The sequence below is a fragment of the Phoca vitulina genome, unplaced genomic scaffold (assembly GCF_004348235.1).
Source record: "Phoca vitulina isolate PV1807 unplaced genomic scaffold, GSC_HSeal_1.0 scaffold5, whole genome shotgun sequence".
NCBI lineage: Eukaryota > Metazoa > Chordata > Mammalia > Carnivora > Phocidae > Phoca > Phoca vitulina.
In genome coordinates, this window is record NW_022589708.1 from 74,099,156 (window position 1) to 74,111,184 (window position 12,029).

Consider the following 12,029-nt stretch of genomic DNA (forward strand, 5'->3'; position numbering starts at 1 on the left):
GAGAGCACAAGCAGGGGGTGCGGCGGGCAGAAGGAGAAGCAGGCTCCCTGCTAAGCAAGGAACCCAACGGGACTCGATCCCATGACCCTAGGATCATAACCTGAGCCAAAGGCAGATGCTTAACTGACTGAGCCACCCAGACATCCCTACACCTTTTTATTCTTAATTGTAAAAAGTCCTGGAGTTAAAAGATGTATACACACTAAAAAGGCCAGGTGCCATTTCGGTAAACTCAGACTCATTAGAACAGAGATTTTGGCAGGTTATGAGACCTGGAATGCAGATGTCCAGAATGATCTGTCTCTCTGTCCCAATTACCATATCTCATCTCCCTTTATAGTCACTTTGTCTTGGGCTATAAAAACTGAAGCAAAGTGTTGGATTCGAGTTATATACATTATCCATTTACTCAGAAAATCTGCAGCTTCCCACCAGCTAAATCACTTGATTGGATTTTACATTTTTTGACTATTAGGATATATACATGTCTTTCAGTTTAAAGGTATTTGCACTTGATGGACTAGTACTCTTTAAAAAAACTCGTGTAGATATTTCAAATGATTTCTGCTCGAATTTTGGCTATCTCACCTGTGGCTTTCTCTGACTTGTACTCACAATTTCTGAGGTCATTGTACTAACATGCATTAATCCTGTTTGCAGAAAGTTTGCATTTTTCTCTGAGGACAATGTGCCAGGAGCTGCGCTGAATTCTGGGACTATAAAAATGAATAAAACTGTTTGTTCAAATTCATGGATTTTAGAATCTTGGAGGAGATGTATAAATTAACAGAAAATCATTGTGAGTACTTGCTCAGTGGCTGTCTTTTTCCATTGAAAAGGAGGGCAAGGACCTTGTTTTATCCTCTGCTGTTATCACTAGCACTTAGTACATATGGCACCCCATATTTGTCAAGTAAATGAATATATGCTAAAGTAGAGTTATACAGAGGGAGCTATGGGAGCCCCCAAAGGGACATCTGCCTAGTTTTATGTGTGAATGTTGGGCTGGAGGGTGGAGTGAGGGTGTCACTTCAGAGATGTCAGAAAAAGTTCCTTAAGATGGGGAATGAGCTGGGTCTTGGGACTGCATTTTTTATATATTTCCATTTTAGTATCTATAACAATATGATTTTTTTTTTTTTTAACTTATCTACCCCTACTAAAGCCATAGCTTGTCCATACTTAAGACTACATCTTCTACCCAGGCGCTCACATAATGCTGGCGATAGGCTAGCTCTTCAAAAATTAAGGCAGGCATGAATGAATGAGTTAATGAACGAGCAAATGAAGAATAACAGCAGTGTGAGCACTGTGCAATGATTAAGTCTTCTGGATGGTAGGGTTGTTAGGAAAGGAACCTACACCAGGTTGGGCAGAGCCCTACTCAAGGGCTTAATTAATGGTGAAGTGAGTTTGGTCAAGTGTCACATCTCAGCAGTAAAACTAGAGAGATGAAAGCGGGGAGTTTCCAAGTGCATTCCTATCGGGAAAGTGAAGAAATACAAATAAAAGCACTTTAGAATGATGGGGATTTGTAGTTTCCAGGTGCCCATGAGCAATAAAGGGAAGAGCCTGGCTGATTAGTTACGTGGTACCCGGGCAGTAAAGAGATAGGAACGGACTGCTGCTGGGTTGCATGCACTCCGTAGCCAGGCTCGGCAAACAGGCCACAAGAAAGAGCAGAGTAGGTGCTACTGCTTCCCAAGGGTGGAAAGCAGCCTGCGTCCCCGGAACTATGCAGCTGCAGGAGCGCTGAGCGGCCCGGTACTTGGCGCTCCAGAAGGAGGCCCTGGGGCTATCAGCCCTGGCCGCGAGCACTGACGGGACGGAACGCGCGGAACGCTAGTATCCTAGATCCCGCCGGACGCAATTCTCAGTCACACCGGCGAGCGCCCATCTGGCTGTGCAGCGTCTCCGCTCGTCCGAGGGGGGACCTGGCTGTGAGGAAAGGACTGGGGCCTTCGTCCCTCCTCCGGAGCCGCCAGACCAGCTGGACGACCCCAAACTGAAGCACGGGCTTCCGGCTTCTCCCTTCAGCAAACGATTAGAGGGCGCAGTGGCCCCTCTTGCCCGTGGGTCACAGCCTTCCAGGACCCCAGAGGAGCGCCACCCGCCGCAGACTTTCCTTCGGGGAGTAGGAGGATGGCCCGACTCCGGACGAGGTGAGTTGCGGGTAAGGCTCCGGGCCCGGCCACTACTTCCGGGAGACGCTGGGGAAAGCCAACCCTCCTTGGCCCCCGTCTCTTTTCCGATTGGTTAACTGCTCTCTGAATGCGCCCCCCTAACTGGTGATTGGCTCAGATGCGCCGTCTGTCACCTGCCTCCCTGTGGGAATCCAGGTCGCTAAGGGAAGCGTTACTTGAGGCTCGGTTGGGAAGAGGTTGGTTTGGCCTTTGAGCCCAGTTTGTTTATTGTAGTGCGAACCGTACTCCGGCGCGAGCTCCGGTCGCAACGGCCAGGAAAGGAACCAGTAGCGGGACGGAGGGCGGGGGTGGCAAGAAAGTGAAGGTTCAGAAGTAAACTGGAGACACCTAACCCTGGTAACATCTGAATGGGAGCAGGATAGGAAGGAAGGCCTTTGAGAGGGGAGTTGTAATCCCAGGAGCTGTGACAGTGTAGGAGGGAAGGCCTAGTTTCTGTTGTGGGAGAAAAGGGCCTTGTGGGAGGTTTTAATGACCTAATTGTTTGGGGATCTAATTTTCTAGCTGAGTGTCTAACAAAACCCACTGAAGATTTTTGCTTTGACTTTGCAGCAGAGCTTTGACTTTGCTAGCCATTCCTGTCCTTCAAAGAGACAATTTATTGAATAATTCCGTTCTCTCTTACTGCTTCAGATGGGCCGCTCTCAAAAAAAGCACAAACAATTGAAGGATGGATACCATTGCACATATTAAAAGCATGTTGAAAGGAAAATAAGGTACTCACTTTGTTTAATTGTGGTTAATTGTATAAGAAAATTACCTTTGAGATGAAGCTCTTAAAGTTTTGAATAATGGTAGGGTAGCTTGATTTTATTACAGCTTTCAATTTTTATGATTGTTTAGTACAAAAATCATATTAACTGCTGTACCTACCAGATGTGCTCCTTGCTAATGATGGTCTAGTCCTGTTTATTCTGAAAATGGAAAGAAATCTTGAGTTTTTAACAACGTTTGATTGGGTAGTGCTACTAGATCTTTCCTTTAAAAAACTGTAATAAGCACTGTCGTAAAATCCTTGAACGTATGACCTAATGTTAGAATGTAAGTGAAATTGAATAGTTGCTTACTCATACATAGTTTAGACTTGTAGACTAATTTACTTTGTATTTAAAGTAGTTTGCTTAAACACTGAGTCAGAGTTGCAACAATTGCTTCACTGGTCACCAAGCTATTTGATCCTCCAGCCTCCATTAAGTCATGTGCTATATTACACATACTCTTCATTAACATCCAGAAATTGTCAAGGAATAGTTTATTTCATCCACAGAATACCCGAATTAGCTCTTAAAGATAGACCTGGGCCCTACCTTGGAAAATTCTGATTTAGGATTAGAGATGAGATCTGGGCATCTGTACTTTTAAAAATTTCCTCAAGTGGAACTAGAGGGTATTATGCTAAGCAAAATAAGTCAATCAGAGAAGACAATTATATGATCTCACTCATATGTGGAATTTAAGAAACAAAATAGGATCATAGGGGAAGAGAGGAAAAAATAAGATGAAATCAGAGAGGGAGACAAACCATTAAGAGACTCTTAATCATAGGAAACAAACTGAGGGATGCTGGAGGGGAGGGGGGTGGGGGGATGGGGTAACTGGGTGATGGGCATTAAGGAGGGCACGTGATATAATGAGCACTGGGTGTTATATAAGACTGATGAATCACTGAACTCTACCTCTGAAACTAATAGTATATTATATATTAATTAATTGAATTTACATTTAAAAAAATAAATAAAAATTTCCTCAAGTAAGTTTGTGCATTCCCAAGTGAGAACTGTTAACTCACTAATACAGGTGTTTAAGAAATTCTAAAATATTTTTGAAACAAATAATTTTCTCCATTGATTTCTTTATAGTTTAAAAATAAGCCTCTAAGGAATGATGGTTAAGTATAATCCAAAAATAAGGTTTGCCTGGGCAAGGTCAGAAAGTTTCACTGGTACTCAAAAACCTCTGGGACTAACCATTCCAGGCCTAAGGATGAGATTTGCTATGGGAAGACACAGAGTGCTCTGCTGTACATTCACGGTCCTCAGAGCCATGTGTTGAGTGCTGTTTCCTGTTAGGTTTAAGAAGAGACCAACTCCAAGTCTGTTAAGTAGATATAGTAGGTTAAATTATTTTTACCTCAACAAAGTACAGTGGAGGGTAATATTAGAAATATGAGTTTTATTTTGGGAAGAATACATTTGCTGGAAATAAATGTAAATCATAGCCTCCCAATAGCTCTTTGCTTATTAAGTAAAGAATATAATTTAAAATTATGCTTAAAGTGCATAATTCAGCTTAAAATTTGTATGCTAACATCAAGTACCCAGATATTTGAAACATCAGTGAGGGCTTTCTGATCAACTTTACCAGAGAGTGAAAGAGGTAAAAAAAAAAAAGAAATTGAGATAATCACTTTGGTATTCAGGAATTAGAAATGAGTGATGAAACCAGATCCAGTCTGACTTAAACATTGGCTTTGAGCAAAGAAGTAGATCCGGTTATAGTCTCATCTCCTAGAAGCTCTTTTTCATTTTATATGTGAGTTCTTCACTGCAAGATTTGGCATATGAAATATGAGTAGAGGATGAAATTTAAAAATGAAAATAAAGAGACATGAGTTAAAAACATGAAGCCATGTGTAGTCCATTGACTAACAGCTTGAATCTAATGTATATTGTTTGAACAGAAAGCCAGGAATCTCAGTATGAATCCCTCTAGATCTAGATCGCATGATGGTAGTGAAGAAGTCTCATCTCAGGACCATAATCATCGTGAAAATGAGAGAAGATGGCAGCAAGAACGTCTCCACAGAGAAGAAGCCTATTACCAGTTTATTAATGAACTCAATGATGAAGATTATAGACTAATGAGAGACCACAATCTTTTAGGCACCCCTGGTAAGAGATGGGTGAAAGAGGAGACACCTTTTTTATCATTATAAGAGGAGTTTCAAAATAAGGAGGGTTTTTTTCCCCTTCTTCCCTCTCCCAAAATATAATGCACTATTTTTTAAATTTAAGAACTTTTTAATATAACAAAATAGAAAATCACTGGCTGGCTTCTGTATTTCATAAGTAAGTATGAATCTTGGACATGGAGCACTGTTATACAAATGCCAAGCTAACAAATAGCTTAATGTACATAATAGTGTCAAATATTTACATATATGGTCCTATTTCTCTTTTAAGTAATATTTGTACAAATATTATTTAGAACCCAATTCTAACTCATTTGAGGTATTATAATTTATTTATTTAGCTGAATTAGTAATACTCCAAAAGTCCAGTGTGCTTCATGAATTTTGTACAAATTCATTTCACAAATGAACTAATTAAAACTTGTATGTTTGTACAGTATATATTTGTATATTGCATGTTTGCACATTGTATATTGATAACCCATATAGTGAACTATTGAGGTAAAATTCAAAGATTCAGAGTTCTCTCTAGAAATCCAACCTTTTAAATTTCTTTTTATCTCTGACAAAAATCTGAACTAGACCTTCTAGATTCCTACGTGTATCAATTGAGAGGACCTTTTAAATTTTTCAAATTAAATCTTATTTTTTTATTTACTAAAACATAAATGAAACACAACAAAAATGATATATACTTGTGTCAATTAAATATTTTTAACTGTCTTCAGTTTAACAGAACATGAAAATAATAGAATGTCTTCTACAGATTGCTGAAGATTAGTCTTACCCTTCATGAGTTCTCATAAAACAATAGTTTAAAATATTTACTTTCAGTGAGCAGTTTTTTATTGTTTTAGGAGAAATAACATCAGAAGAACTACAACAGCGGTTAGATGGAGTGAAGGAACAACTAGCATCTCAGCCTCACTTGAGAAATGGGACAAATACCAGAGGTACTGTGGACTCCTTTTCATTTGGAGCAGGTTTGATTGGAGCAATTGCAAATATGAACTTACTTTACCTTGTATAATATGTTTGTTTTTAATGTTTTCCAGTTTTAATGTGATATTCAGATAGCATTTACCCATTATATGCAAAGCAGCATAGTTAGGCAATATAGGACAGGGGTTGAATACAAAGACATTTTTACACACAGATTGCCTTTAGGGAGCTCATAGTATACAATTAAGTTAATTACCAGCATAGTTCTTTTTATTTTTTATTTTTTATTTTTTTTAAGATTTTATTTATTTATTTGAGAGAGAGAGAATGAGAGAGAGCACATGAGAGGGGGGAGGGTCAGAGGGAGAAGCAGACTCCCTGCAGAGCAGGGAGCCCGATGCGGGACTCGATCCAGGGACTCCAGGATCATGACCTGAGCCGAAGGCAGTCGCTTAACGAACTGAGCCACCCAGGCGCCCCAGCATAGTTCTTTTTAATCTTAGAATGTACACACTACTTTTTTTAAAGTAATGGAACTAAACTTCACTTCTAAAAATTTATACTGAGCGATACAGAAAGACTGAGTGAGGAGACCTGCTTTATTGTTTTTACTTTTTTAGTGTTTGTTTCATCATTTTATTGAACAAACACTAAGTCATAGTATAAGAAGTTTTTAAGAAAAAAAAAGTGTAAAAAAAGAAAATTCAAACTAGAGAGAAGTATACAGAATTAAAAGTAAAGCCAATTTAATGTAGCCCTTACCAGTGCCATTTCCTTCCCCAGCGATATTTATTATTGGTAGTTTCACTTTTTTTTTTTTTTGGTAGTTTCACATATTATATTAAGATTATTGTATTAGTTAGGGCAAAGACTATTAAAAACTCAAAAATGTAGTGGTTCAATAAGATAGAAATTTATTTTTCTTTCATGTTAACAGTCCAGGGAAGATAGGCAAATTTTACTCCATAATCCTCCTGGAACCCAGCCAGCCAGCAGAGTAGTTCTACAACTGTGCCATCCAGTGCAGGAGCTACTGACCACATGTGACCATTTAAACATAAATTAGGTAAAACTAAGTAACATTTAAAATTCACTTCTTCTTTCCTATTAGCCACATTCAAGTGTTCAGTAGTCACTGCACATGGTTAGTAACTTCTATATGAGACAGCACAGATGTAGAATATCTCCACTACTGCAGAAAGTTTCACTGGACACTGCTGCTCCGGGGTATTGTTTGCATGATCATGCTAAGTCACAACCACATCTAGGTTCTACTGGCAGGTCTAGGTTCCAGAAGGAGGTTCAGGCACCAGCCCGAAAGTGAGGTATATCACTTCCATTCCCATTCCACTGATGAGAGTTTAGTCACATGGCCACACCTAACTGCCAGGTTGTTCATGTGACCATTACAATGCATTTACAATGGGGGAAGGGCAGGACAGGTTTTGTTAGATAATTAGTGAACTCTTTTACGTATACACATCATTACTATATTCTAGTAATTAAGGAAGTATCCTTTAGAATGCTTTTTACCTGCCTTTTACTTCTGTCTCTTTCCAAATTAAAATGGAAATTGGATATTAACCCTTTTCCCCTGTATATGTAGGTATGAGAGTTGTACTATATTGTTAGAGCTGGTAATACTTATCCTTTTATTATGTCTTAGCTTGTATCTTTAGATATGGCTAAAGTTGCTGTTTATTTTATTGTCACCAGAAGCTGATTAATAGCTTTAACATATAAAAAAAAGTTTTTATAAGAGATTGCAGTATGAAATGAAATCAAAGCAATCTCATTTAACAGCCATTTTTGTGTAGAATAAATGTTAAGGTTAAAGTCTGTGTAGTTCACGTGCATTAGAATGCTTTTCATTGAGTTTTGCCCTTTATATAATCCACTGGTTAAAAATGGAAAACAAGCTTCCCATAGTAACAGAATTGTAGCCAAAAAAGTTTATCAGGGGCACATTTACTTCTAAATTGATTCATTCAACAATATTGGGAGTCTGATTTGTACCAGATACTGTTTTAGAGGTTGGGGATTTAACAGTAAATAAAACAAGACAAAACCCTTCATCTTCACGGAACTTACATTCTAAATGGACAGAAAATACGTATGCGGAATGGCTAACAATTATTGAATGCTTCTATGTGCCAGGTATTGTACTAATCATTTTATATACAGTATCTTATTTTATTCTCATGATAACCCTATGACATTTATACTTTTATTATCTCCAGTTTATAGATAAGGATACAGTCATTAAGTAACATGCCTAAAGTTTCCCAGCTTCACATAAAGACATAATGTAGTTCTAATATTGTATTCAGAAAGCCGTATTTCTTGAGATATACATTTTTGGCAGTTCCTGAGAAATAGGATAAAATTCCTAAGGTTACAAAAACATGTAATTGCAAAAATGCTGACTTATCTTTACCAGAAGGATTCCACAAATTCAAGGTGAATTATATATAAGTTTTGCCACTATATTTTATTGATTTTACCATATGAATAAAGCATTTTAAATGTACAATTTTAGTATTGGATCTGTTCCTCATTTGCCTTAATATTTGCCAGTAACAGGCATATAGAAAGTAAGAGTGAGGATTTCTTCAGGGCTTTGCATAAACAGTATTTATATTTTTATAATACGTAAGAATGTATTATAATATGCTTATAGTATATACCTTTCTTTGAGAAAGTTCAGTTTTTTGCCATTTTGATTCATTAAAATGCACAGATGCTCTTAAATATAACTTAATTTAATAAAAACTTTATCTTGTAAGCTTTCATTAAAAGTCAAAGCATAGATTTTAGGAATTGATGTTAAGTTGATTTGGTTTGCTTTCCAGACTCAGAAGTCCCTAGAGAAAATTCAAATGAAGATTCTCTGCTAGAATGGTTGAACACCTTTCGACGCACAGGAAATGCAACTCGAAGTGGACAAAATGGGAACCAAACTTGGAGAGCTGTGAGTCGAACAAACCCAAACAGTGGAGAGTTTCGGTTTAGTCTGGAAATACACATAAATCATGAGAATAGAGGAATTGAAATTCATGGTGAAGATCATACAGGCATTCCACTTTCAGACATTAGCAGAGATCATACTACAAGTAGGCAACAAAGATCAGCTAGTCCTGTGGCTAGGCGAACAAGAAGCCAAACCTCAATGAATTTCAGTGGCAGTAGTTCCAATATCCCAAGGACTAGGCTTGGTTCAAGGGGGCAGAATTCAGTAGAAGGCTCTTTCTCAACATTGGGAAGATTAAGAAATGGAATTGGGGGAGCAGCTGGCGTTCCTAGAACTAATGCTCCACGCGCTAATTTCAGTGGTCACACAAACCAGTCGGGTGGTAGTGAACTCAGGCAAAGGGAGGGGCAGCGGTTTGGAGCAGCACATGTTTGGGAAAATGGGGCTAGAACTAACGTTACAGTGAGGAATACAAACCAAAGATTAGAGCCAATTAGATTACGGTCTACTTTTAGTAGTCGAAGCCGTTCACCAATTCAGAGACAAAGTGGCACTGTTTATCGTAATTCACAGAGGGAAAGTAGACCTTTACAGCAAAACATGAGAAGGTCTGTTAGGAGGAGAGGTATAACACGTGTCTTTTTAGAGCAAGATAGGGAACGTAGAAGTACTGCCTATGCTCCATTCTCTAACTCAAGACTTGTGTCAAGAATAACAGTAGAAGAAGGAGAAGAATCCAGCAGATCCTCAACCGCTGCACGACGACATCCAACAATCACACTGGACCTCCAAGTGAGAAGGATTCGTCCCGGAGAAAACAGAGATCGGGATAGTATTGCAAGTAGGACTCGATCTAGGGTAGGGCTGGCAGAAAATACAGTCACTATTGAAAGCAATAGTGGGGGCTTTCGCCGAACTATCTCTCGTTTAGAGCGGTCAGGTATTCAAACGTATGTTAGTACTATCACCGTTCCTCTTCGTAGGATTTCTGAGAATGAGCTTGTTGAACCATCATCAGTGGCTCTTCGGTCAATTTTAAGGCAGATCATGACTGGATTTGGAGAATTGAGTTCTTTAATGGAGGCCGAATCTGAGTCAGAGATTCAGAGACATGGTCAGCATTTACCAGAGAGGCACTCATATCTGAGTAACGTAGGTGCAGTTAATGACATCAGCCAGCGCAGTGAAGGTGCCTCTCAAAACAGACGGGCCCAAGAAGACAGCACTGCAGTGCATGGTGAAAACCAGACCACTCAGCCTCCTGCCCAAAGCAGTGATAATAGAGGTGGCAGGCAGTTGCGAAATTCAGATAACTTAGTTGAAACTGGAACGCTACCTATCCTTCGCCTTGCTCACTTCTTTTTACTAAATGAAGGTGATGATGATGATCACATTCGTGGTTTAACCAAAGAACAGATTGACAATCTTTCCACCCGGAACTATGAGCATAACAGTATCGATAGTGAACTAGGTAAAATCTGTAGTGTGTGTATCAGTGACTATGTAACTGGAAACAAGCTCAGGCAATTACCTTGCATGCATGAATTTCACATTCATTGTATTGACCGATGGCTCTCAGAGAATTGCACTTGCCCCATCTGTCGGCAGCCTGTTTTAGGGTCCAGCATAGCAAACAATGGGTGAAGTGTTGGGTCTATTCAAATAGTACATTTTAGTAGAGCTGAGTATTTAAGCACTCTTTTGTTGAATCATTTGTGATGAGCTAACCAGGATGAAAAAGAACAGATTATTATAGTTTGAACTATTTTTTGTGTGCTTTTTTAACTTGTTAAAAAGAAACTTTATATAAAACTTAAAATGGCAAATGTTAAATTATACACAAGTACAGAATAGTTAATATTGCTAGAACCAAATAATCTTTAAAATGTTTTTATTTTGGTAATTTTGTCATGCTAAGCACTTTTGTATCTGCACAGTTCAGTAGGTTAAAAGTCAATCTTCCTTAAGTCCAAGTAAGTCCAGACGTTACTTGGACTTTCATGTTCCATAGGCTTAGTACCATGTGCAGACATTGGTGTCTAAATAAGCCTTTCATTCACTTTTTGTTCTAAGGACAATATCTTTTCATGAAAGTGTGTTTGGCTGAATGTTTGCTAAATATATTTAAGTTACTTGAAATGTTAAATTTAATATGCAGCATACCATATATGTATATATAGATATATAATTTTAAGGTTAAACTATTCAGTCTAAAAACTACAGTTTGGTTCCTATTTAAGCTTTTGGCCTATTACTGCATATGGCACAATGTTTAACATTTACAGAATCATCTCTGGGAGGAAGTAGATTAAGATATTTAGAAATAGAGATAATTTACTGAAGCGTCTCTGACAATCTTACTAGACAGCAAGCAATATGTAATACTGAACAAGTATTTCTTTACTCAGAAATGGAACATGGACATTTTAGTACATATAGATTATTTAACTTGAGTTCAGCCTTTTTGTGACTTTTCTGAACGTGCAGACAGTTCTTTGGATTATATTAAGTAAGGTATACAATATGCATGGTTCCTTAAATTTACTTTAAAAAAAATGTCTATGAAGAATCAAATGCATAGATAATATGTTAAGTTCACTTGGAGGCCAAAAAACTCCAAATAATACAAAACAAAAGAGAGAATGTAGAATTTATATAAACACAAAGTATGCATTGAAGATCTATTTCTACCAATAAATATTAAAACTAAAGCTGTATGTGAACTATTCTTTTCTGTTGGTCTCCTGTGGTTTATTTACTCAAAAAAAATTTTTTTTTTGCACCTACAAGGTGCAGGCAGTGTTACAGGTGTTGAGGATTTAGCTGAGGACAAAGTTCCTATCTTCATAGGCAAGAGGATATTTGCTCTTAGAAACTGAAAATCAGTTGATAAAATGAATTACTGAATTACGTGACTTCTGTGTTTGTTTATGAATATCTGACACAGTTTTCCTGTGGTGATAACTGCCTGGGCAAAATCACAAGAACAAATACCTCAAGACCA

The 12,029-nt window shown here is 38.1% G+C and overlaps 1 protein-coding gene across 3 annotated transcripts; it reads left to right on the forward strand.

Moving 5' to 3' along the window:
* Positions 1-1,853: 1,853 nt before the first annotated feature.
* RNF6 (ring finger protein 6) lies at positions 1,854-11,742 on the forward strand. Of its 3 annotated transcripts, none has more exons than XM_032403310.1 (5): positions 1,854-2,162; positions 2,835-2,917; positions 4,882-5,092; positions 5,970-6,065; positions 8,907-11,742. In XM_032403310.1, the coding sequence occupies exons 3-5, from the start codon at positions 4,900-4,902 to the stop codon at positions 10,667-10,669; spliced, it is 2,052 nt and encodes a 683-aa protein (XP_032259201.1). In that variant the 5' UTR covers positions 1,854-2,162; positions 2,835-2,917; positions 4,882-4,899; the 3' UTR covers positions 10,670-11,742. The 3 variants fall into 3 exon arrangements, with proteins under 3 accessions (XP_032259201.1, XP_032259202.1, XP_032259203.1); XM_032403311.1 differs by lacking the exon at positions 1,854-2,162 and adding an exon at positions 2,308-2,380; XM_032403312.1 differs by lacking the exon at positions 1,854-2,162 and adding an exon at positions 2,404-2,540.
* Positions 11,743-12,029: the final 287 nt, after the last annotated feature.